At 43.3% G+C, this 27,946-nt stretch overlaps 1 protein-coding gene across 6 annotated transcripts in view; it reads right to left on the reverse strand.

The window, feature by feature from the left end:
• Positions 1–27,946, reverse strand: part of ERBB4 (erb-b2 receptor tyrosine kinase 4) — a 582,907-nt gene that overhangs the window by 252,520 nt on the left and 302,441 nt on the right. For all 6 annotated transcript variants that reach the window (XM_068196531.1, XM_068196532.1, XM_068196534.1 and 3 more), the window contains exon 3: positions 16,700–16,886. In XM_068196531.1, coding sequence (XP_068052632.1) covers positions 16,700–16,886 — 187 coding nt within the window. The remainder of the gene's footprint in view (positions 1–16,699; positions 16,887–27,946) is intronic.

Below are 27,946 nucleotides of genomic sequence, written 5' to 3' on the forward strand. Positions count from 1 at the left end.
TTCGTCAGAAAGTCACAATGAGGACCTTCTAAAAGTAAAGCAAAAGTCGGTTACACTATCCCACCCTGCAAACACACAAAAAAAGGTGGTGTGGAAAGTTCTTCAGCTTTTTTGCATTTGCTAGACATGCTTTTTTGCATGTGCTATTTTTACAAAAGTGGGATAAACCAGCCCCCAGCATTCCAGAATCTCATCCAGCTCACAAGACATCATGACTAAAAATTGTTGAGATGTTAAAAATAATCAATGTTATTTTTTGTATGTGCAGTCCATCTTGTCAGAATTTAGAATTCATATTTTTCACTTCTGCTCTGCCTTTGTGATGTCTGGAAATGGATTTATTTGGTTTTAAATGGAAGCTGAAATTCTCAGGCCATCACAAAATTTGAGCATCTAAGGTTTTCAGAAGAATCTTCAAACTGACTTTCACAAACCTGCCTATGCAACTTAAGCTGTTCAATCTCTTTTTCAAAATAGCACAGGAACCTGAGACTCCAGGATTGTGGCCTGCCCTTTCCAAACTGCATTTGTGTTCCTAGTCCATACCAGTTTAAAAGGTTCTTAGATGGCTAACTCCTACTAATGTGAGTTACATGCTTCTCTATTTTTAAATATGTGGCCATCACCACCTTTTGAAAACAGGGGTTATTATTTTAGATCTTTGGCTATAGAAAGTGACCCTTATAATATTGCCACAAGAAAAATACTGGTAAGCTGAAGGGATAGACAGACGCACGCAGAGAAGCAACAAAGCAGAAAACTTTCTTTTTCCCCATCTTATTCCTTTGCAATGAGTATCTCTACTAAATCTCTCCAGCATGTAAATGCTTATTTAGGAATAATGATGTTAAAAAGGAAGGAGAAGAAATCTAGCTGTGGGTTGATTCCTTTAGTTCTTCATTCACTGTGAGGAGAGCTTTCTCTTCTACTCCTTGGTTTGGACAGCAGCTCAAATGTGCACCGCTGCAAGGCTCTGGATCAGGTCAGGGTTTCAGGAGGCCTGTTTTCCCTTAAAGGTTATGCCTGTGTTGCAACCATGGTGTCTCAAGTGGGTGTTCTGGGCTGGCTTCAGGCCACTCAGCTCTCACCCTGTGACCAGTATGACTTTGGTAGCATGGGGAACGTTCCTGGCCTGCAGCCTAAATGTTTGCTGAGTGCCTGGGGAAGCCTTTGTGGCTCATGCCAGGTTCCCTCACTCCATCTCCAGGGGCAGCTGAGCCAGGAGACAGCTGGGATTTCCATCCCTGGGCTCTGTGCACAAGGCAGAGCTCACAATCACCCTGCACCCTCAGGCTGCAGAATTACCAAATTCTTCATGTGCTGAGGTTAAAACTTTCCCCTGTGCCAGTTCACCCCACTGTGCCAGGCCAGAGCACCCCAAAGGGGCTAGGGAAATGCTGGAGCTGCTCCTGTACATCTGCATGTTACTCAAGTTACAAGAATTTAAACTGTAGTTTAAATTAGTTGTCACTCTCCTTCCATTCCCTGTATTCATTTCATACCCACATCTTGGTTTCCACTATGATTATTTCTTGCAGAGCAAGGCTTTTAAAACAATAGTGGGAAAACTCCCACAAGGATTCAGGTAATATACTTCCCAATCACATGGCAGACAGGTGGAAAACATGAAAGGAAAACAGTCAATAGCTGCTTGCTATCTCACCCCCTCTGAACTGCAAAAACTTCTTAGGGAGCTGTGAATTACTCCCCTATTGTTCTTGCTACATTATTATTTTGAAGTGGCTCATGCCTGTGCTATTTGGTTGGCTGCTTTGTTTGCCTTATCAGTTTGCTGGGTGATGTACAATTAAAAAAGCCCTGTTTTACCACCTCACTCACAGATCCCTTTAGATAATACACCAAGTGTGATAGTAAGAACAACACAGTGTAAACTTCAACCACTGCAGCTTCCTTGTGCATTTATTGAAACCCTCCCTTCTGGGATCCATGTTTCTCCTTCAGAATGGGCCTGTGCTGCAAAAGCCACGATTTGTTTTCTGGTGACATCTGCGACCGTGACAGTGTGTTGACATAACAAAGCACAGGCTCCGGTGGCAGGGGAGGCTGGACAATCCTCCCCAGCTGCTCAGCATCCACCACTCCTGACAAAATCTCCTAGGGGGACCTTGGAGATATACCTGGAGATGGCAGTTACAGATTAGAGCTAGACAATACCTTTCTAAGTGCCAGGCATATAACTTTGTCACAGAGAACAAACTCAGCACCTCCTTCAGCCCCAGCCAATGCCACCTGCAGCCCTTTCTCCTCCCACCTCTTCTTTGAGTCTCAATCTATGTGACACATTTATGCCACCTCTGTTCTCTCTAACAGAGCCTTTTTTTTCTATCACTGAATCCTCAAGCTCCTGTCCAGGCTCTTCTCATGTCTTGATGACAGCACCTCTCCTTTAAGAAGCAATTTCACCCTTCTCTGTTTCCTTCTGAATTCCACTGTGTGACTACTTCCCTAGCTCACCATTCAAAACAATCTTTTTTCCTTCTGCCCACATCTCATGTCTCCTCACCACATCAAATAAAAGCAAATTTTATTCACTTTCAGGATCTTCCAGAGCCTATCATTCTCTCATAAACTATTTATGCCTTCTCCCACCTTCAATAGGACCGTCATGCCACCTTTCATCAAACACCAGATACATTTTCAAACATCTTTTGTTCTTTCTTCTACGGCGTAGCTTAAAGATGCGGACATCCAGAAAGTTATCGCATTGACCTTTCAAATCCTTCCCCTCACACCCCCTTTGCCTTCAAATAGAAATGAAACTTGGCTGTCTTGGGAGCTCTGGATGTGTAGAACTGATGCTCCATGAGAAGCTGCTCTGTCTCCCTGTCCTTGCTTTACCCCTCTCCCTGGCTCCACTGGTGGCCTCCTGTCTTGATCACATTGGGCTACTTAGCACAGGGGCTATTTTTTTTTTTTCAGTCTTCTCCTATGAGTTTGAGCTACAACTGGAAAGTGCTACTTACAGATGAGTCTGCTGTAAACTGCTGACCCTTATGTTCTAGAAGGGAGTAGTTCAGGTCTATACATTACCATTTACAGCAGTTCAGATTTATTTGCAAAATCATGACCTAAAGCAGGAACACAGCCCCTACTTTTGAAGTGTCTATGCAGAAACACTTTTCGTAACAAGAAAGCTCAGTGTTTATTGAGGAGATTTTGCTGTTGCTGTTTAATACTGTCTCACCATCTAAACCTTGGCAATACGTCCAGTAATCCTATGTAAAAATCAGGCAAACCACATTTCTGTAATCCATTTAGGGTGCAAAGAACTTATACAGCACCAGCTATCACAGCTCAAATGCTGAGTGACCATTTGTGAACAAATAACTCACAGATCTGTGGTAACTGGCACACCCGAACCATATCCCACATCCTGTCTTCATGAAGAATAAAGGGAAACCACAGCCCTCACTGCCATGCTCAGCAGGATGGTGGGTTAGGCTTCAATTCCTTTCCACACTCTCAAGTGTAGCAGAGGTTTGGCCACAAGTGTCAGTTTGGGCACTTCAGATTAGCTCTAGGTTGCTGAGATAAAAAGAGCCCGTCAGCTTAGTGGTTGAAGGGACTCTGGTATGTGGCACAAAGAGACACCAAGATTATCCAAAGCTGAGAGGCAATTAAAATGTCTGAAAATGGAAAGAAACCTTTGCTTGAGGGCTCCTAACTGTAGTCTGGCTGGGGGACATTAGACAGGAAGGTAGAGAAGTAGGTCTGCAAGCTTTTTGTTTCTCTTGCCTTCTGCAGATACCAGAGGACAGAGCACCTTGGGAAAAAAAAAGGATTAAACAGTCTTTTTCCAACAGCTCCCTTGCAGAAGGAAGGCTGCTACTAAGGTGTTTAGGCAATGGTAGTATCACTTCAAAGGCAAATTTAGGGGCAGGGTGAGTAGGGCCCCCCAGCACCACAGTTAACAGGGCAAAGACACCTTTTCCCCCAGGGTGTCACATTGCTCTTGGCCAAACCAGTAGCAACAAATAAGAAAGGCCTATTCTTCACACATGGCTTGCACTGGTTTAACTGCAATCAGTTTTGAAGTCAAGTCAGTTTGCCAGGTATGAAGTCCCAAGAGAATGTACTTAACTTAGCGCACAGACATCAATTTAGCTCATCTGAGTTACTGAAGTAGGCTAAATCAATACAAGGCACTTGTAAATGGATTTAAAAGAACATTCATGTGAGGTTTGTTTCAATTTAACAAGTCACGTTAAGGAGCAATTTTATTTAAACCCGAGCAAGGTTTCTTTGTTGGCTATCCTTGAACCCTAGATTACACCTCTAATTACCCACCTAAGAAAGTAGAGAGCAAAGCAACCCCTCCATGTATCTCTGAGAGAAAGTCCCCTGAGCAGAGAAACACAGGCAGCACTGCTACTTCATCCTCAGAAGCAAAGCGGCAAGGTTGGATAGGCCACTGACAAAACTTTTTTTCTATTTATACCAGAGGGTAAATTATCATATTAATATTTACTTCCAGCCACTGCTACCAGCCTGAAGGGGAAATGGAGCAGAAAGAGGTCAGAAGAGGTCATAGCTCATTCAACCCATCAGTGTCATCAAATTTGCTCAGCAGAGCTTTGATTACTTTTCCAAACTTCAAGGCTGGTTTGTGGCAAGACATTTTTCTAGAAAGGGAGGAATAGAAGGCTTAAAACAAAGGCCATGTTAACATATTAATAAATCTCTCAACTAGCAAAACTATTATCTTTATTTGGGCAGCTGAATGCTTCTGACTATTAAATCAAAACCACTACTTCTGAACATCTACAAGTCTTGTTCCTTGAGGATGAGGTGGGGGCTGCAGTAAGGTTTATGGAGCTGGCACAGAGCTAACTGCACAGCCCATGGGATTAAGCTGTTATGCATTCAAAGCCATTAAAATATCCCTCTCAGCTCTTCTGTGACACACAAAGAGGAGGATGCTGCCCTTGCAACCTTACCCTGTGCATACTTCAGCTCTGTGCCTGCTTTTAAGACATCAAACCTCACTCATAGACCAGCACTTTCTAAAGCAGGAGAGCCTCTGAGCCTGGCTGTTGCTGAAGTGTTTCAGGACTGCCACCTTCACCTGAGAGCAGCCCTGCAGAGCACACCTGGATCAGCACTTCAGAGAGCAGCTTACTGGGAGAAAATGCCAGCCAGAGGCAACCCTGCTGGAATGGAGGCTTTGACATCCAGCTGAAGAGTGCCATGGGGGGAATTTAAAAAATTAGGGAGTGTGGTATCACCACTTCAGAACAAAACACAATTAATTCCTGCTTGGTCGTGGCGGGATTGGCAGCCACGCTATTGATACTCCAGGCTTTGGATGTCCTGCCAATGCCAATCAATGTCCAACCCCCCAAAACACAGCTTGTACCTATTGATTCAACATGAAGGAAAATCTTTTATCAGCCCTTGTGGACTCCTTCCACAGCCTAGGACACATTCAACTGTGTCCAGCCCAGCTTCCCCATCAACCACACTTGGGACAGGGTGCTTTGCTTTCATCCTCCCTGTATTTGCTTTACCCTTTTCTGCACTATGACTTTTTTGTTGTTATTATTAATGGTTGACTCACTTCCATGTTACATTTTTTATTAGCGTTTGCAACACTGTGCTCAGGATAATGGATCTTTAACTGGCTGAGGTTTGTAAAGAATATTAGGAGAAGATGACTATTTAATGGAAAGGAAACTCAGTTAACTCCATCAGAGATGAGAAAGCCATCTCCTGGGCCACACATCCACTCTGCTTCCTGTACAATGCTAGTAAAGAGTAATTTCAGCAGCATTTGGCCTGGGCCCTCAAGCCAGGGAATGAACTCAGTCATGACCTAAAGTTCACCACTAGTTCAGGTGCACTTATTTGACATTGCTTTGGCTTAACAAGAGGAAGTAGCATACTTTTATAAAAGAAAATTCAGTTTAAACCAGATTCAATTATTATTGTTCAATTAACATAATTTGTTTGATTGAAAATACAAGTTAATTGTTAGGAGAAAGCATGAAAAGCTCTTAAATAAGCCATACCTTTTCATTTTTAAAAGAAAAGTGGTGCCTAGCACTTTCAGCACATTCCCCCTTGTTTTTCTAACTGTTCCTTTCTCACAGAAGATTTCCCTGTCAGACATTTTTTAATTTTAAAAATGCTCCCTAAGAATCTTCCACTCACCCTTAGTCTACACACATGAGGCTGGAGGGGAAGAGCAGCAGTTTAAGCAAGAACATCTTGAACCTCCCCCATAAACTCATCCTGCCCTTGGGTGCTCATACCCCAGAGTCATTTTGGAAGGTGACTGCCCTCCCTTCTGATGGGACATGCACCCAAAGTTTCCACAGCCTGTAGCATCAATCTGAATGCATGTCCAGCTGACCAGCTAAAAAACACCAACAGGAAAAAAAAAAAAAACACAAAGCTACATCACAATCTCCTTTCTCCACAGCATGGCAGACAGGGATGTCTTTGATGCTGCCCTTCCTTCTGTGCACCCTCCCCCCAAATCAAGAGCTTCAAACCCAAAGCACGTGGCTCTGCTATTTCTGACAGGCAGAAGCAGAAGTCAGCTCCCCAAGGAATTCCAGCATGAGCACAGCATTTGTACAAGGGCTGGACGGATGGATGTGCTTTCACTTCTAAGCCTTAAAGAAACGGGAGTACATCTATGAAAGTTTCACCAAGGAGAAAAAAAAATAAAATAGAAAATAAGAAAAAAAGGCAAGGCAAAGGGGTTTCAGAGAAGACAGCCCCTTGAGCAATTTCCAAACATCAAAGAAAAAGGCCTCCAGCGTGTTCTCCTCATCTGATACCTTTGTTCCCCCACTCCATGCCCGCAGGCATCTTCCTCGTGATGCACAAAAGGCTCCTGCAGCCCCAGGACAGCTCCATGTCCACACATATTACCTGCCTCCAGCTCTCACTCCCTCATGCTGGCACTTCACACCAGTCACAGCTCATTTTCCGTGGCTGAAGCCAGGTGGGACTGACCAGGGAGTCTGGAATCCCAGAGAAGTCCAGCCTGGCTGCTTCTTCATCCACTGTGCAGGTACAGTCCAGGTGAGCACTGCTGTTCCTCCTGGGGCACCTGCTCAGATGTTTCCCACTCCCCCACCTCTTTTCACTCTGATTTCCCTTCTGCAGGGCTGCATTTCTGTTTTTCTCTTTCTCTTCTCTTTCTATTTGCCCTCGAGGTTACCTTTTCCTGCCCATCTCTGCCTTGCCGTGGTGTCTTTGTAGAGGTGCAGGGCAGATGCCTCCTGCATCTTCCCCGTTTCCAGAGCACACTCGCACCCAGCTGCCTGCAACTGCTGCCCTTGGATGCATCCCGGTGCAGGGAGTCACACGAGACAGGTCAGGAAGGGTTGATTGCCACTGTCAGTCAATTGACAATTGTTATTGCAGTTCCCAGTCACAGAAAGAAGCTCCTGACAGCAAACCCCCTCCTCCCCACCAGGGACTGCTGTTACCTGTGTGCAAATTTGGAAGCTACCAAGAGTTTTCCTCACCCTGGACACTGCAGGTAGGACCTGTCAGTGCAGCACTGCAGAGGGGCTGTCTGTTGCAACTTCTTTTACAGACTAACACCCAACACATGCTCGAGGCAGCAGTGGCTCCTTGTCACATCCCAGTGGACAAAGCTTGTGTGATCAAACTCTGTTTCAGATAGCTCTAATGACCTGCTGCTCAGTGCTAGTCTGCACTGCTGCACATCTCCAGACCGCTGCAGACCAACCCAAGCTGCAAGTACCCGCTGGGGGCTTTGATGAGACTCCTCCCTGCGCTGGGCTGGCTGAAACTTTGTGACATTGCAGGAAACAGGCTGGTGTGCAGGCAAGGAACAAGCAGGCTGTGCTGGAGCCTTGCCTCTACCAGCCTACGTGACACTCACCCCTGTGCTGAGTGTTTAGGGGCTGCCCTGTCTCCCCTGTCTGCAGGGGCTTTCCTGGAGCTAAATGCAGCAAAGGAAAGTTTTTGCTTCATTGCCTCTCAAGTCCCTCCATATAGGGTTTCTAGGGAATTTCTCTCTGCAGCAAATGACATGAAAATGAACAGCACGAAAATATCCTAGGGACACCAACTACTTCCAATATGTAAACCTAGGGGTCTGATCCAACCTTCTTTGAACTCAGGACTTTTTTTTTTTGTTTTTTTTCTTGCAATGAATAGTGACCTAAACCCAAACTTGTTACTTCTACAGGCTGGCAAGAAAAGCTAGAAAAAGGAGCTCATTCTTGGACTTGGGTCAAAATGCAGGCCTGTGAGGGGTTTGCTGTGACCTGTGTGCCATGTCACTGAAATGCCTCTGCTGAGCTTTAGGTTATGGCACTGAATTGACACCTGATCCCTACAGTTTCCTGCCATTTTGAGCCCTAGAAGTCAGCAGCTCCACAGGGCTGGAGGCTGGCCCCTCTGCCCCACCAGTGGCTCACAGCTCATGTCCCCACTGTGGATGGTGACAACTGGACTGTCGTGCTCAGCAACTTGCCTTTGGCCAGGGAGTGCAGATAGATTACATTCCCCACGTAACACAAGACTTTAATTGCTTTACAAAAGCACAAAATTCCTTGTCAGCTGTAGCCTGTCAGAAGGAAATGAGAAAATCAATTAATTCAGAAGACTGTAGAGAGAAGGGGGGAAAACATAAAAAAAAAAAAAAATACCAAACCAAACAACAAACACTGAAATTGATGCTTCTTTCATTCATCTGAAGAAGATACAGTACTGGAGCAGCAAGGATTTAAATGTCTAGAGCACCTAGTCAAGACGTAGCCTAGGCTGGGGAAAACAACCCAGCTGTTCCTTTCTCTCCCAAGCCAGTGGGAGGCTGGGATATCCATTTGTTCAGCAGTGCTGTCACTATAAACTGTAAGATCCTTCCCAACTGCAACGCTTACTGCACTTTACTTAAGTTATAGGGCAGCTCAGCACAGCTCTGTCTGCCAAAGTTGAGTATTTTGAAATGTCTCCCATTCCTGACCTGTGTGATTGAAATGGAGGGATTACTCTGTTCAGATATTTAACTCCCTGCAAAGCATGCAGACAGAGAAATCCCCATGCTGCTGAAGCACTTGAGTCACAGAAGCCAGGCAAAGCTACTCCATCACCACAAGGCTTCAGTATTACTGGATTTATCTTGATTGCCCACATTTCCAGAAAGCTAAAGGGTGCCTCGCACCTCCAGAACTGGGAGAATTTCTTGCTTCATATTTGAAAAATGCACAGATAGAACTACTGCAGAGAGGTGAAAGAGAGAAATTGCCAAGGAAAAAGAGAATGAGTGGTGTTATTATTTTACATGGTATTATCAGGTAACAATGGCAACATACCTGGATGCATTTTTTAATGACATTTAAACTAATGTTTGACAGTGTTAAAGTTGAATCCCACATCATACCAGATCCTCTCTGAATAGCATTTTCAATGCCACCCTCAAAATGGGTCTAATTAAAGCAGGCAAGCATTATTTGCTCTGATGTAGAAGTGTTATGATTCACAAAATAAAGCAGCAGATGTGGAGATTACTGCAGGGCTAGGAAGAATTTCCTCCATCTACCCTAGAGCCAAGTCGTTACCTGTAGACCCTTCTTTACCCAGCAGCCACATAATTAAAACCCTGAAAGCCCAAGGAAACATACTTCTGTTTGCAGAGACCATAGTTAAGCAGGAATTATCTGCTGGGTTATTCAGAGCAAGCACAGGGCCCAAGTGGTGTGGTCAGCATCATTCCCAAAGCCAGCAAGACTGGATGCTGGCTCAAGGATCCCTGCCCAGAGCTCCCAGGGCAGACATGCCTTGAGTCAGCTGGTATTAATCCTGGCAGAACACCCTCTACACGACATCCTTAAAAGGTCTTAAGTGGATGTTAGGCACTAGTTAACTTATAAATTAAAGTATGAATTAAATTATCCACTGAAAGAAGTAAATGGCAATTTAAATTTCAGCTCATTACAAAGTCAAAGCAAATAAGTCAATTTACACCAGATAAGGGTTAGGCCTCGTTTCTCTTCCCCTTGATTTTAAGCCCTGCTTTGTTGCAGGAGAGGCCGTGTGACATGAAGTTATCCTGCTGCATGGCAGTACTGCCTCACATCAGTAATTCTGCGCATTACTTTCAGCAAGCTGGTTTAGACCATTTGCAATAGATGTGATTCCTAGATCATGTGAAAGCATTTGGGGGAAGTGGAAAAGCATACATGGGTGATCCTTTGAATTTACAGTTAAAAACATTTACCAGTATATCATTATTCAGATGAGCTTTTTGCTTAAATCCTTGCCATAGTCATTCCAAACCAGGTTGCACATTTCTAACACTACAGATTTGAAAACAGTGAAGTGGTCTGAAATAAAGAAAACTGAGCATAATTTGTTGGTCAATGAGTTGAAAAGAACCACAGACATTAGTTATACTACTTAGCATGAAAAAAGCATATCCAAATCCTTCAGAGACACTGCGCAAAATTCTAGCCTTGCTGAAATTTAAAAACCAATGTCCCACTTTTGTTACTGGACAAAAACTCATGAATATAAATCTCCCAAGGCTCAAAAATCAGTATTTATTTCTGGCTGTATAAAACACAGTTTTTTGCCTTGCTAAGACCTGAGAGCAATTTTCTGCCAGCTGGAGGCAGCTGCTCCTCAGCCTGCAGGTCCCTCCCTTATCTGGGATTCCTCGGGGCCACATCTGCAGCCAAGGAGAGCCTGGAAGCATTCCCAGGCATTGATGCCAAGTGGCAGGGAGCAGCCCGAGCCTCTGCTCCCACTGCCACCAGGGATGGGACCTGGGCTCTCCCAGCTGTCAAATCACACCTGTGATGTCTGAGGAGAGCAGCAGCTGGAATGGGATTTTTTTTTTTTTTTTTCTTGGGAAAGAGTATAACTGGGAGAAAAGACAGACATGCTCTAGCAGGCACAATTGCATTTATGAGCCTGGGGGCAGCCACAAGCCTCATTCCCTCACTCCATAGGGACAGGATGAGCAAGAGGGACTCAGGGTTGGTTCTTTGCATGCCCCCGAGGTCTGTGCTACTGATGCTTTATGAAGGCTGACCCAGTACAGAGACTAGATGGAGTTAAAGAATAAAGCAGGGATTTATTAAAAGGCCTCAATGGATCCACCTTGGGCAGCACAAGAGCCCAGCCAGGGCTACACCCAAGATGAACCAAAAGGGTCACAAAATGGACAACTGGTCACAGGGTCTCTCACTTTTATAAGTTCTGGTCCATTTGCATATTGGAGTTAAATGTCTAATTACAGCTTTAGGTTATGAAGTCCCATCCTTCTTGTTTTTCTCTCTTCAGCCCATGTTGTTTATGCTCTTGGGCCTGAGATTTGGATCATTTGTCATTGGTCCCCAGCTAGAGAAGGAATTGTTTTGTCTCCCTACTCTGTGAAGAGAGCTCACCATCCCCTCATATGAAGCTCAGCCCCACACACTAAAGCAGCAGAGAATCTGAAAAATAGAAAAGCTAAAACCTGAGGCATCAGTACCACACAGAGAATCCTGCACAGCCACACGTCCCTTGGGAAAAGAGGTGTTCCTCCCTCTTCTCCTCCTCCCCACTGGCCAGCCACAAAGCTGTGCTGGGATACAAATGCCTCGGTGGGCAGGGCAGCTGCAAGGATCCAGGAGAGGAGCACACCTGGGCAGCCACAGAGCCCCTGCAGCTTCTCCTACAGAGAGCTCCCGCGGCAGCCCGGCACGCAAAGGGACCACAGGGATTTTTAAACCAATTCCTCACACCTCCATGTATCCTAGCAACCCCTCTCCGAGGTTACAGATGCTATGCCTCGCCCACCTGTTGCACAGCCAGCCTGAGGCAAGTTATACATTGCTTTCTTCCCAGCTCATCCTGATTAAGGAATGCGGGAATGTGCCGCAAGCAGCCGGTGGGTGTCACACACAGGCACCCCTGGACACCAGGACTGCCTCCTGCATGTCCTCCAAGGAAAGGGCTTTGCGATCAAGGCAAGAAAAAGGAGGTGGCCTTCATCCCTACTGCAAAAATATGCCATCCCTGCCACAAAAACCTGCATTCACTCGGGTCATGTGCAGACATCCAAGCACAACTTCCAAAAGAATTTTAGGTTCAAAAAAGGCACAGTGAACAAAACTTAACTCCTCCCATGCCCTTCCCTCCCACCTGACTGAGCTGCATTATAATTACATTAAATGAGCTTGTTAAGGAAAAAAAAAAGACAAAAAACTGCTTGAAAAGCAGCCTTTTTAAGGAGTGATGCTACTCCAAAGTACCATTTAGTATTTTCAGTTTCCTGTGTCGGGGGAAAATTACTATAACCATCAAATGTTAAAATTTTGCTCTGCAGAAAAATAAAACCCAAATTTAATCAAAAATTAAAAGGCAGAAAATCAATTACAAACATCTGTTGAAGGGGAAATTTACAATTTTGCAAAATTTACTTCCTACACCTGTGAAAATGGTCCTTCCTTTATGATTCTCCTGCTCATCAAATTAGATTTCCTTTGTATGGCTATCACTGATCAAATCCTTTAACTTGCAATATCCACTCCTCACTTGAACCTCAGTTATCTTAATTTATCATTCATCTGCATTCCTGAAAAACAAACAATGAAAACCCCTAAATATTTTGCTGTGGGTTTGTTTCTTTTTTGCACTACTGCACTTCTCACTGCTAAGTTGACTTCATTCAAATATATACAAAGAATTCAAGGGATGCACGGAACCTGCTGTCACCAAGGCCAATAGGGAAGATGAGGTTGTCACTACTGAAAGACACAATTTGCTGTAGATCTCTCTTATTCATCTTCACAGAGGAAAATATGGGATAATTCTGTCCTGGCTTGTGAGATATGGTTTGAGGCTGTGTATTCTGTTTCCCATCTTTTAGAAGTCGGGCAGTTTTCTTTATCTCTCCCACAACCAATCCTCCCTCCAGGAGATCTCTTCTGTTCATGGCCAGTGAGTGTCCCTGCATGGCTGACAAAATTCCATCATCCCATGGGGAGAGGCTCTGCCCAGGGGAGGAGCCAAGCATTCCTACCTGGATACAATCTGACACCTGCAACACCACAGCAGCCTTTGCCCACTGCATTCCCAGAGGAGCAGCTTTCTTCTCCACTGCATTCCCAGAGGCAGCCCAGGTCCATCTCCAGCAGCCCTGGAGCTTCAGAGGAAAACTCCACCCTTGTCCAGGATCCCTGCTCCACCAGAAGCACAGCTGGCACTGCAGGAGGGCTGAGCCACCACTGAATGGGACTGCTGCCACCTCCCTGACCCACAGGGGGTCAGGGTGTGTTCTGACTCTGGCAGTGCTGTTTTGCATTACTGCTTTTTAAATTTTATTTTCTTCCCTAATAAAGAACTGTTATTCCTGCTCCCATATCTTTGCCCAAGAGCATCTTAATTTCAAAATTATAATAATTCATAGGGACAGGATTTACATTTTCCATTTCAGGGGATGCTCCGGCCTACCTTAAAAGACACCTGTCTTTTCTAACCAAGACACTTCCTAAATAGTTCTGGCACTTGTGAGTTATCCCTCTTTCCCCTCTCAGGCAGTAATGAGATGCAGCCATCAGGTTCCCTGTCTGTTTGGAGTGCTCCAAATGTGAGCACCAATGGTGCCCTTTCCCTGGGTAAGCTGCAGTTGACTGCCTGGTGACCTTCAGTGGCTCCTGGGCAATGGCTGGAAGAAGCTGGCACACCACCTCCCTCAGCACCACCTACTCTGCTCATCTCAGGCTGAAAAACACAGCCAGGATGTCAAACCCTCCTTTTCACTGTGAGGCTCCTTGGCAGCTGAATCTGCACACTGAGATGAGTCCAGCTGAGATGGCAGCAGCCACTTCATTAGTTCAGTGTCAGTTCAGTTTTGACACATTTGTGGAACTAGTGACTAAGTTTTTATAAAAAGTGAGAACAGAATTTTTATAGCTAAGATTTTTTGCAAGTGTCACATGCATTTTAGGACATAGTCCTGGGCTGAGCTATACAAACAAAACTCCCTTGTGGTTTGACAGACATCATGAGTGAGAATTAGATCATGTTTTCTGTGTGAGATAAAACTAACTGCCTTCACAGCTGTCTTTTTTTTTTTTTTTTATAGTGCAAGGGAGGAAATTCAAGCATTTAAAGTTACATTTAAATATGAAAACTTGATAGACATATCTGGCAATAAAAACACAGCTGTTAACAACACACAGAAAATACTGCAGTGGTACAGCACAGGAGGCTGAAACTCTGTGTCTGAGGAGAAGCTGCAGGTGAGAGCAGCTTCCTCATTTATTTAACACAGGGAGTAAGGCTTGTGTTTGTATACCATACAGCACTAGGCAGAAATACCCTCAGGAGCCTATCATCCAGCACTGCACAAATAAAACCAGAATTTCCCAGACTCTCATGAACAAGGCATAAGCCCTCGAATGACAATTTTTCACATGCAAGACAAGAGCCATGTAATATTTTACTCAAGTGGAAGGGATGCACGATTCAAAGCCAGTCTCTTCTAATCTGCAGTGGACTTGAAGAATGTGAGCCCATGGGGGCTGCTGCTTCTTCAGTTTAGCAGCTCACCCGTGGTTTCTGGGGTAAAACTAAAGAATAGGTTCGGATACTGCTGATCCATCACTGCCTTGCAACATCACCAACTCCCACATCCACCAGTTATATTTATGCAGCAACTAGTGCTAAGGATGTGTCAGGAAAATTAACGAAGGATGAACATGCTCCGGAAAAAGCATGTGCAACAAGAGGCGGTTGTGGGTTAAAATAACCCGGTGCATCTTCACCCGTGCACAAAACAGCCAGAGAACAGCTGCTGGAGAGACTCATGAGGCCCTGGCATGGTGTCTAGAAAACTTTAAGAGTATTTTCAAGCACACACTGGCTGATGTTCAGCACCCAGAAGCTATTTTAAGTGCCCCATGGAGACAAGCTGGTGTTATTAGGGCAGTCTTCTTCCAGAAGACAACAATTCATTTCAAGTCAAATAATGCCATCAGAGGCCTTTGTAAACACCTAAATCAGAACAAGTGGCTGTGATGATCTCATGTTGGGAGAGATTCACAGGCTGAGCTAAGGCCAGTTTTCTTAAGACTTTCAAAAGAAAATGAAACCACTTGCTGGGCAGTTTTGGTGCTGTGTCTGTCACATCACAACAGCTGCCAGAGGGCATCTCTGGAGTCTGAGGAACTGCCAAATAGCACAGGGAAGCTGGTTCAAAACCAAAATTGGAGCAGAAGCCTACAAGATAAGTTTATTTTTACCCTACTAAGCAGCAAAGCTGGCTAAATGAGCCCTAGGAGTAAAACTCTCACCTGGCAGAACCACCTCAGACCCAAGAGGAAAGACTTCCGTCCTTTTCTGGTCTTAGCCTCACCTCACCTCTCTGAGTTTCACGCAGCCCAATGTCCTTACAAGGCATTTTGAGACTCAAAGACCAGAAAACAGCATTATCTCTTTCTTTGTATATCACCCAATGCTGTGGCTCTGTATGATGTGAAGGCATAGACAGTCACAATGAACTCCCTGTATCTGAAAGGTGGGAAGAAATATGGGAACAGAAGAGGAAGAAATTGGTTTATGACAGCAACAGAGTAAAGAGTAGTAGATGGCAGGGATTTAGAGACATTTGGGAAGCACTCTGATATTGGCATGATGGCCTCGGTAAAGAAAATTGTCAAAAATATGACTAGAGGAAAGAGCCTAATCAGAATCACCCAAAATCAGTTTATTTTGTAAAATATTTCAGGCCTTCCTTTCCTTCCTGTTTTTAAAAGCCTTACTGTACAGCCTAGTGAGGCTGAACAGAGAATTGCAAGCACTCGTGCTACTCTGAATACTGACAAACAAAAGAAGCAGAGAGGGAAGGGTGCCTAAATATAGCTCAGAAGGCTCCCACCTCTCCATACCGAGGTTCAATTTCCACAGCCAGCTCAGGTCAGTGATTTTGAGTCAGCTTTCAGCCACTAGTAGATACAAGGCCACATCAAATTACCAAAGTTTAGGGTAGAAATTATCATAGTTGATGAGGACCCAGGTATAAATAAAATACTTCCAGTGAATTTCCTAAGAAGACCTACTGCCTGCTCTTTATTAAGTTACAGCCTGTTGATATTTAGCAAGTTTTAATCTCCCAAACCACTGACTTTGGATCCTCAGATGGAGTAAATGAATGGTTGATCTACGCCACAACATGATCCAGCCCTGAATTTACAGGTAAATATGAAGCTGTGGACTTTGCTTACATTTTTGGCTCAAAAAAAAAAATCACTTTTCTCACTATATGCAATGCACTGTTTTTGCTTAGAAAAGGGAGTTCTAAAATTGAATAAACCAAAGATACAGAGGCACAGGGGATACTAAAACTAAGGTAACCTGGCAAAAAATAGCCAGCACCTGAAGGAACCCGTGTGCAATAATCAAGGCTCACCAACATGCTTATGATATCAACACACAAAAAAGTTCACATACTCTTTCAATAACTGTTTTTGTTTCAAATATGCTCTTGCCATGACTCTCATGGATCATTATGGATAGAAGTAGTTTTGTGAACCAAAAAAAAAAAAAAAAGATGTACCAACAAACCCCTTAGAACAGCTGCCAGGCTCTTGTGGTACCTCAGTCTCCTGCAGAATGCAAGTGACTGATGGCACTGGGGAAATACTCAACAGGCTTATTTTTTCCTTGCAACTAATCCACCACATTCCCAAGTTTCACTTACCTGTCAGGTTCCTCAAGCCAAGTTCCCTGAGTCCAAAGTTGCCATCCTTCCTGTAGTTAAGGAATATGGCCAGAGCGTATCGCTCCTCGTAGAGCTTGGTCCCACGAACGATGCGCAGGTTCTCCAGGGGCAGGTACTCAAACTGGTTCAAAGCCACCAACACATAGCCCGTGACTTCTCGGATAGACTGAAAGGCAGAAATGAAACAAACACATCAGACATGGCCCATCTTTAATTGTCCTGAATTTCCCAGACAGCGGATGCTTTAGGACAAGACATTGCTACCTAAGACAAAAAACCCAGATCATCCGAAAAACAAATTCTGTTTCAACTTAATGATTTCAAGCACATTTCTGTTTTAATTTTAGTGAGTTTACTGGAAATAGTTGTTTAAAAGGTAGAAAATAAAGAGGTAGCCATTTTTATCAGTTTATTGAAACTCAAACAGAAATTCACTGTAAGTTACTAAGGATTCACCAAAGGATGACTTTGCACAACTCAAAGCAGGGAGCAGGTCAAAGGCCTCTGCAGTACATGAACAGAATCCACTGGGGCAATGCCACAGTTCAGAGGAGAGGGTCTGTCTGCAAATAACTCTCTGTTGTACAGTGTATTTTAGTGCGGGGCTGAAGGGACATAACATGGAAAACACCTCTGAAAGAGCTTACCATCAAACAGGAACAGGTGGGAGACAGGGGGGCCAGTTTGGAAGAGAAAACAAAGATAACACACATGTGTACTAACACCCATTTTGTGTACTTTCAAATGGAACTGATCACTGAACATTTGCAAAGATTCATATCCTAGTTTTATCTGGCAGTGCTGGAACCATCTATGCCCATATATCCCAGTCTTGGATCAAAACTGCAATCCAAACCTTTAGCAAAATGATTGCTGCACCTTTGAGTTGGCTGAAATCTTTGCTGGCTCTAGATGAGCTGCTCAATAACTCTCCTGCTCACATTCAGGAATTGATTGCCTGGGCTGGAAAGGGAAAAAAACACCCCAAAACCCAATAACTAGAAAACTTTTTCAAAGTCCAAAAGATTAACAGAACTAAGATGTTGTTAGGAAAAAAAATACAGAACACCCAAACCCAGAGAAATATGCTCCCTTAGAAAATAAAGTTCATTTTAAGAAATTGAAAAAAATGGCCTAGAAATACACAAATGCCTTTGAAAAATGTCATTTCAATGCTCACAATGACCCCACCATCCTCAGCAGGACTTGGCACAGGCTGAAGGATTCTCCTGGCTAGATCCTGGAAACCAAATCTCAATATTGGAGAGGGTCTCTTGAGTCTGTTTTTCAAAGCTCACCTCACCCTGTGCCTGTAACCACTGTACAGAGCCGTGTGTTTGTGTGCACGTGCATATTTTAATGGATGGAAATTGATACCACTACTTGTGTGCTTAAGTGGCTGCATACACTTTTCCCTTCCCTTTGGCAAAGTCAATACCTTAAACAAAACACTGAAAGAAAAATTCTGCTCCGAGTAACGTGCCCAGATTACAACCAACATGAGGAGGACTCCAGTCGATACTGTAATAAAAACAACCCGACAAGCAACAGCAGGCAGAGAATTCAACCTGTCATGTATGTATCATTAATAAGGAAAGGCAGCAATGGATTTGCAGCACCAAGGACAGGATCCTGCTTTGCTGCTTCAGCACTTTGCCATGATTTCACATTTAAGTGTGCACAGGCCTTTTAATAAGGCTTATAAAAGCCTGCAAGGTTATTAATACGTGTGGCAGTGTACATAAGGAATGATTTCTAGGCCACAGAACCTAGGTACTAGCTATCCTTCTGAAGTCAAGCATTTGTACTCAGCTGAAGCTGCTGAAAAAGCCATTTCCAGACCTGCCTGGCAGCTAAACAAAGCCCAGTGTCCTGACAGGACTCTGATGAGAGCCCAGTGAGTGGAGGTCGGTTGAGAAGCAGAGTTCAGCAGCTAAGTATTAAGTGTAGAGCTGCATTATACCCTGGGACACTCATTCCATTATAATCAGAAGCTTTACAGCACTTTCATGATAGCTCTTTGCCTTCAGACATTTGAGCTTAGTCAGTTTGGTCAGGAATTTGCTTTTCATCATATGCAAAAATTTCTTTAAGCGGCCTCTTTTAGCATCTCCTCAGAATTCAAGAAATACTTAAATTACACTCATGGCTTCAGTTTCTCCACTGATATTCTAGGGATACTGTGATTGCTCCAATTAATTTAAATGGATGTTTAACTTGGAATTGAGTGGAAAAAATTAAAAGCAGTTCCAAAATTGCATCTGAACAGGTCCTCCCTGCCAATTGTTGTCACTTATAACCACATTTTCTATTTTTAGGGTATGTCTCACTGCCAAACAGCAATTCCACCTGAAAGAGCTACAATTCAGAACAGGACTGAAATGTCACACACACACAGAGCAGCAAGTCTTCATTCCAAACATGGGGGAGGAAAAAAAGCCAAAAAAAAAAAAAGTACAAAACAAAACCCCACCAGAGAAAATGACAAAGTCCTGTTGCTGATAATTATGAACTGCCTTAGAAGCCCTGCACTTTGTCTGGCTTAACCAACTGAAATGGCAAATTACGGCAAGAATTTTGACAAACCAGAAGGTTCTTTGCAGTCCCATGGCTGCCACCATATTGCAACACACATTCATTTGCTGGAGACACTGCCATGTTCATGCTTGCGATACAAAATTATGAAAATAAACCCAAAAGGGTTTCAAATTTCCTAGGAAACAACCACCTGACCAACCAAATCTAGCAGTCTGATATATTAAGACAAGGCTTCATTTGGGTTTAAATTGAAATAAGAATGAAAAATGCAGGACAATAACCTGCTTTGCAGGATGGTTTCAGAAGGCATCTCAAGCTTCAGCCACTCCCAGCCAACACTGTCACTTGGCCAGGCACTGCAAGGTTTAACATGACTGTCACTGAAAATGGACACCTGCCCACTTGGAGCTCAATCCCAGCCCTGCTGGAGTCATTGCAAAGATGCCTGCTGGCTTCTGACTCACCAATCCTCATGCCAGATGGGACCAGCACTTAAGTCTCCTCCCCTGCGCCTCGTGCCAAGGTCAGACATGATTTGAACGTCTCATCTCTTGAACTCAAGGCTGGACATTCTCCTGGGCTGCTATGCTGGACTCAGCTATCCTAATGCTTTGTTTGAGCTGCTTTGCTCCAGCTTCCATCTGTATTCCCAAGAAGGTGGAGTGGCTCACAACACTGAGTGCCATCTCCCAGTCTGATTCTCCTGCTAGGGCTTGCAGGCACTTGCAAAAACACATTTCCCATGAGTCTGTCCCTCAGGAAAAACAAAAAAGGAACTGAGACTATCAGACATCAGCCCCTGGGTAAGAACAAGCTTCCAGCAGAAACAACAGGAAAGTCAGGGGAAAAGCATTAATCCTTGACTATCACAGCATACAACACAGTTGAGATTGCCACAATGCACAGAGTGTCACTACAACACTTCAGAAAACTTCAACCCATACAGAGCAACACCTACCACTTCAGAAGGCTGCAAGCATCTGCCCTTCTTGTCCTTCAGCCCAGCCTTTTATACCCTGATGTTCATGCAGTGCACCTGTGTGCCCTCTGCTCCCTTTGGTGGTTGCTCAGTGCACCTGGGCACTCCATGGCTCATTGCTGTCAATGCTGCTCACCTGCTTCTCACAGCTGTGCCCACTGGGGATGAGGCTGGGCTGCAGCCCCACTGCCAATCACCAAATACTGTGTGCCACAGCACAGCCCCACTGCCAGTCACCACAAACTGTGTGCATACAGCACAGCCCCACTGCCAGTCACCACAAACCGTGTGCCACGGCACGGCCCCACTGCCAGTCACCACAAACCGTGTGCCACGGCACGGCCCCGCTGCCAGTCACCACGAACCGCGTGCCACGGCACGGCCCCACTGCCAGTCACCCCAAACTGTGTGCCTACACTTGACATATCTAATGCCTCATGAGCTGCTTAAAAAACACACCAAACCACAGGGTTCTGATACATTTACCAGGAAAAAAATCCCTTTGTCTCCATTTTCAGACAGGAGACGAGCACTTGGACTCCACAGTTTGCTGTCCCTTTGTCCAGCAGTGTCCTGCACCCCAGGAATAGCCATGTTAGTCTATAAACCAGTCTCCTAACAGACTCTACAAGCCAAAACATAGCCAATTTTTTGGTTTTTAAACCTAAAAATAGCTACCCTGAGATAAGAACAGAGTCAGTGAAGGTGTTGCCCTCCCCAGGGGTCTGCCACAAGACGGGCAGCCCTGCAGAGGGTGAGGAAGAAACTCAAAATGACACTAAAAGCAAAAGGGTTCTTTTTGGAGGTTCTTTTTCCGGTGATGAACTGTAAAAATGAGCTCTAGACAGCCCATTCCCTTAATTACAACTAATACTAGCTGAGCACAGATGAAGCACTTGAAGCTCCCAACAGCAAAACCAGAATTATCCTGTCAGCTGGGAGTAAATGAGAGTAAAATTGTGCCCTGCCATCTTAAATAATCCTTTGGTTTGAATCAAGTGAATCTGAGTGAAGCGGAGCAAAATAACAGCGAAAGCTTCATCATTCCACACAGAACAACAGATCAATGAACGATTAGAGAAGCTGATGTTTCTTATAAACACTACTAAGGCTTCTTAACATCCATCAGAAAGGCTGGGCTGTGGCAGAGGCACCAAAGAGAACTCTATTGTGGGGTTTATTTCAGCTGCAGACACATTTATCCAATCGCTGAACCTGATCTGGTAAGTCCCTGCTGCCTCAGCTGATCAGACACTGGTCCCCAGTACTGAGTCAGAGCAACAAAACCTGTCACACGGGTCAGCTCACACCTGTGGGACCACTGACAATTCATTCTCTTTTAGCGTGTTTTTCCCCTTTTCCATAAAAGCTAAGAACTGTTTGATCTACTTCAATCTCACTTGAAAGCACCAGTAAACACTAGTGCAGGAAGGGAGGATCACCTGAAGAATAAGTGTGCTTAATTCACAAACATTAAAAATGGAAGACTTTTTCACATCTCAAGTGGACTTGAACAGAGTATCTCCCATTTCACTTTTTTATCAGTTACAAAGTATGCATTTGTATCTGCTGAGAACTACCCAATATCTAACTGGTCAAATTTTGAGGAAACAAAATTTTATTATACCAAAAAACCCCACAATACAGCAAAGTCAACACCTGGCTAACTTTAAGTAAGTTCAAAAATTCAGTCGGGCACGTTTATGAGCATGCTGGTAACCATAAATTAATTTTTTTCCCATACCTTTTTACCCATGCAATGCAACACACCTGTCACTGTCACAATTAAAAAATTAATGTTTACTGAATAACCATAAAGTAGTCTCTAAGCAGCTACATCACTTGCAATTCCAACTCTGGGAAAAACAATAGCAACCAAAATGTGGAAATAGCAATTTATGGAGCTCAATTAGCTGTTCCATGCATTGCTCATTGAGAGTTATGAATTTCTAATGACATGAGAAGCTGAGATTTTCAAAGCAGTTCAGGTATTTAAGGGATCCAGCCTTTGCCAGCTTCTCTCAAATGAGAAATACGTGGCACACACTGACATTTCTCCTGCCTGAGAGGACACCCCATTTACAGACTGTGTCAGAGCTAACATGGCATGCATGTAAGGAATTTTGTCCCACTACAAGCTCATGTCTTGTCTCCTTCCACACTGCATTCTTTAATTACATCAACACTTGTGAAAGGAATTGTGATGTTAAGTCTTCCTGAGCACCAGTGGTTTTCCAGGTACTCTATACAAGCTTCAGTAAAAATCCCATAAGTTTGAGCACGCTGATCAATACTAGAACACAGCTTGTAGAAAACCCTTCCTAGTGCCTGGTCAGGAGCAAGCAGTGTATCCTAACTAGAGCTGCCTTGGCAGCTGCAGAAAGATTACTGTCCACAGCACTAAAGATGCAGTTTTTATTCAAACTGGTTAATAAAGAAAGAGGATCTTCTGGTAGTCTTTCAAGATGCATTAACAGCAAAGGAAGGGCTTGGATTTAATGTTGTTAAGAGCTGTACCTGCGCTGCTGCATGCTGCAGGATTGAAGTGTGATTCAGTTATTTATGACAGTTGGTAGGAACTTTAACTCATACTCTTCAAACAAACATCTGCTCTTCTTTGGTAATATGCTTACAAAACATCTTGAGCAGCAGATCAGTGAACTGAACACAGCACTCAACTCCCTCTAAAGCAGCAGTTAGTCAGATGCACCTTTTCTTAAGGCCACTGGAAATTTGTACAGATTTTGCTACATAATTTACAGAACCCACCTCGGGAGTTGTTGAACTAAAGCTCTGTTTTCTGAATGGCTTGTCTTTATATTGCATTATTCCAAGAATGGGACTTTTCATACATTAAAATAGGAGGATTAGCTGTGCAGTTATTTATTTACTGAGCTTGATGTAGGAAACACATTGTTGCTGATCTGAGGTAAGTTTGGCTGTGTCTGAGCAGCCATTACAGCATACATTACAGTAAGGTCTCAGGAGGTCTTGGAAGAAAAACAAATACCAGTCTAGAAACCTTTAAATTGCAGGACAGTGTCCAAATCTGGCATTTGGAAAGAAAGGTGAGGGGTAAAAACATGGGGAGCCTTTGAAATATGTATATTGATTCATTTTTGAAGTACTGATGGGAAAACAATTTTGGACTTGTAAAACAAAATAATAATAAAATAATAAAATAATGTGGGAATGGTAACATTAAGTAGAAATATGCAAATAACAGGACCAAAAACCTCAGCCCTTTCGCCTTCAAATTTTGAAATACAGTTTCTAATGATGTACACAAGTATTCTACCTGCCTAATACTTCTTCAACTGAAACTCAGGTGTCAGCTTGCCCCAAGTGTCTCTGCCCACTTTTCAGATGAAAACATCCTCTGAACAGAGAAAATGAGCAGGCTTACACCAGTATCTGGGAGTCTTCCCAATGTTTCCAGTCTAAAACATAATTCCTCTGTTTGTATATCTGCTTAGAAGTGTCCTAGAAGTGTCTGCTGAGAAGTTTGAGGTGCCCAGGCTGGCTGAGAGCACACAATAAATCCTAAGCTGTTTATGTTGAACAACATTATGACCTAGACAAAGCCTGCACTCTGTAACAAGGCCATCTTCACAGCTAACATCTGTCTGTCCTGAGGAACACTGTGCAACACACGTTTAGCCAGCCAGTAAGACTTTTGACATTACACTGTATTCCCTGATTGGCTTCAATGTATTTGCAGCATGGTTTCCAGGAGAGTTTACTGTATCATCTCCCAAGGGAAAGCTTAGTCCTAAATGAGATTGAAAAGACTACAATGAGAGCATTATGCTGTTACAAAGTGCTTTACCACTCAGGCCGCTCAGTAGATGCTGCATTTTGCAGACACTCAAAGCACATCAGCTTACAGCTGCCCAGTTACAGAATTTCCAACAGCACAGATTGATGCCTTTTGCTTCCTCTGCTTTTGGGAGCTTCAAATCGAGTAAATCGCAGTTTCTTTCCAGGCAACGTAAAATTGCACAAACTGATACTTCATAAACTAAATAATATCAACACTCTGGAAGGATTTTAGGAAAGTAATAACCATGTGCAAAGACATCCTTTTTTATCAATTTCCCTCTGAGAGCCACAGCCCGTGAGAAGCTGAGTGCATTCAAGGGTCTCAGGACACTTTCACTGAAAAAGCCAACATGAGGGCTGTGCTGTCAAAACTACATGGTCACATTTACACTGGCTGCACTGCCACAGGCATCCTGAGATGGCAGTGGGGTGAACAACGGTGGTTTATTTATTTTGGCAGAACAAGGCATCCCATACCAAAGAAGAAAAGAGCATTAAATTCCTCACTGTCCCCTCATGTTTTTGCTCATGGCTAAGCTGAACTAGCAGGCTGCTTACTTGGTTCTCTGGTTCATGAGACTGGTTGGAGCACCACAGGGAGCCCATCTATCCATTCCCAATCTTCCCAAGGGGAGAAAATGGAAGAAAGGGAAGAGGAGGATGGATTCACAGTCTCTCACAGCTCAGAAGCAATCCCGGCTTCTCCAGCTTACAGCCTGAGACAGCCTGTGGCTGAAGAGGAATGAAACACACAAAAACCCCACAAAAAGCAGAGGTGAAGAAGGATGCCTTCCCCACGATGGGTTTGAGAGATCAAGTGTCTGATCAGAAGCCAGATGGAAGAGTACCCAGGACAAATGCAGTGCAAGCTCTAACAGGGTGTCCAGAATTGCCCACCATGGTAAGCAAGGTGCCTGTGAAGATCCCAGGAATGTTTTGTGGTCATTTAATGGAACAAGGGACCTTTATTTGTTCATTTGAAATATGGTGAGTGACAGGCTTTGTACATCAGATATTGTGATTGCGTTTTTCCTACTACACAGGCAGGCTAGTTGGTATGAATTACAGGAAAGTCTATAGTTAGACAAGTAAATTAAATGCATTTATTAACATTTCTTCAGTCTCTACTGTGGAAGCAACAGGAGCTCTTGGCTGTCGCAATTCCTACTCTTTGGAATAATGCAGAATGAATTAAACATCCCAGAGATCTGGTACAGAGGTGGAGCTGAACAACAGGACTTTTCTATTTTTTCTATTTAAACTGCAGGTGAAGGTGCCCTGCCACTACTGCAAGCAAAAGACTGTTTCTATTTCTGGACACAGGAACTGACTACACATAGTGAAAATGTGTTAACCTTGCCAAATTTCAGCTCAACATTCTCAGTCTGCATTTTTGCAAGAAGCAAATAGCTGGCTGTCCAATCCTGGAAAAGCAGTTTGCTTATTTTTGGAGAGCTTTGTTTCCCTTTTCCAAGAAAATAAGTTTCCTAAAAAACCCACTTTCAGTTTGTTTCATATGTGCAACATCCACTTTCTAATGAGTATTTTAAAAGCATTTCCTGGGAGGAACCGATTGTATTGGTGCTCTAGGACATTTTTGCACACTGAAATTAGTGAATATTGGAGTTCTTAACTGTTTGTCTGGTTTCACTGAAGAGGAGAATCTTCATCCAGATATTGGATTTTAGCAACTCTTATTTCTAGCTGAGCATATATAAATACAACATCTGAGCTCAACATCACACCTACCTATTGAAACAATTTCAGCCTTTTAAACTCTAATCTTTTTAAGAATAGAAACCCTGAAGAGATTCATTAATCGCTGGCTTTTGATTAGGCTGGCTGGCTTTATTTCCATTTAGATAAAAAGTGAAGAGGCTTCTTGCTTTTAAAGCTGTGGTTTTGTTTTGTTTATCTGGAAGCTGGAGAATAACTCTGTTACTCAGGCTTTAATAGATTGTTAAAATCTCCTTCAAGGATAGATCCATAATTTATAAGATGTGAGCAATTAGTAAATGATCTGATTTTCAAATGCAGAGGTTTACTTTAAGAAAGAAATGTAAACTCCACTTTCTGAGGTTATGCAGGGTGCCACCAACCAGGGGAACCATCATTAATCTGCAGTGACTGCACTAACCCTAAAATAAGATTTTCCTCTGCATTAATTCCACTACTTTTCTTCAAGGGGGCACATTAAAACTTCTCCCACTCATTGCATTTTCTGTGTGGTTTCTGAACCAAGCTGGATGCACAGTCTTATACGAAACAGGAACTTTTAAATCGTGCCCAGAATGACCAGACATCTTATATGTACCATTATTACTACATAAAATTATTGCACCAATGAACAAACAGTGGCTCCCTCAAGGTGTGCAAACACCTTATTTTTTAATTACAGGTGAGTTTATGGAAGGGGGTGTCACAAAAGTTGTAGAGAAAATTATTTCTTTCTAAGACACAAGAGCAAAAAAAGACATTTGGTCTTGACATAAAATTTCTAAAAAGGTTAAGAATTAAGACTTTTGGAGAAAAGGTGATTTTATGAAAGGAAAAAAATGGGGTACAGGGCAAGAGATAAGAGAAGAAAGAGGTAAAGCTTATGATCAGGAGTGGGGAAGGACAGATCCAGACACCCATCATGCTGGCACTATCTAATTTCTGAGTGCCTGAGTTTGCAATCTTACTGCTTATTTTTATATAATTTTATTCTTTTTTAGGGGAAGTATGGCAGGAAAAGTGTAATACTCTCTACAAGATATAATTTCTTTCAGTACTCATCATCAGCAAATGACTGGACAAGCAATCTTTTGCCAATAACTTAATTAGAGGAAACCTCTATAGTTAAAAATGTTTCTTAATGTGCTGAACCCCACACAATAGCTTGTTGAAGGAAAAAAAGCAGAGTGGTGATTGTCACAGCTAAGGATGGAAGAAAGGCTCAGTCATTAAAGTCATCACAGAAACAATGTTATTAACTACACAGGAATAATCTCAAGGGAGTTCTGTGCTGACTGACAGTAATGAAATAATGCAGGAAGCTAAAACCAGGGCATCTCTCCTCACCTGTTTTATTAATACCCTTATTACCTTTCCCTGAAAGACAGCTTTTCAAGAGCTATTATTGTGCTTAATATTAAATCAAATTAAACCTGGCATATTGTCAGTTATGTCTTCTGAACCCCAAAAGAGAGGGTGCTCACCAGTGCACCCCTCAGCTGAGATGTGCCCTTTATCAGGAGCAGTCCAGTGGCCAGACTCCCAGGAGTCAGGGACATCAGGGAAAAAAAATGCTCAAGAGAGAGAAAGGGGAGTGTTCAAGGACCCAAACACATCAAAGGGCCAGCAGTGGTATTTCATGGATATTAATTACTTTACAGTCTGTAAACTCTGCAGAAAGTGCCAGCTGCTGTGAGCCAGGACCATCAAAGGTCAGATTATCATGAAATCATTACAGGAGAGGCTGATTTTAGTTAGCATATAATTGCTAAACCTAAGCACACTCCACAGAACCAGTAGGAAAATGAATTATTTAAATACTCTTCTTTTTAACAAATAGTATTACCATTTTAATTACATCAGTATTAATTTAACTCTAATAGGTGCCTGAGGATTTTGCAGAATTAAGTTTAGCACCTGTGGAGTTTTCAGAAATTTCAGACCTTCTGCACAACATAGGTGTGTGAGTTTAGATATGTATGGCTTTTTACATATTTACATATACACATATGTTTTTTAAAAGTGTGTTTGTGTGTTGTATTCCTGCAGAATTTATTGTTGGATTTTTTGGGTGCCTAAAAATGCAGTCCCTTAGGTAGTTTCCTCACTGCATACTGCTGTGAGATAAGGGGGAAATCCTGGCTCAAATGGCAGGTTTTTCTCAGTTCTCA

This window comes from Anomalospiza imberbis, chromosome 7 (genome assembly GCF_031753505.1).
Source record: "Anomalospiza imberbis isolate Cuckoo-Finch-1a 21T00152 chromosome 7, ASM3175350v1, whole genome shotgun sequence".
Lineage (NCBI taxonomy): Eukaryota > Metazoa > Chordata > Aves > Passeriformes > Viduidae > Anomalospiza > Anomalospiza imberbis.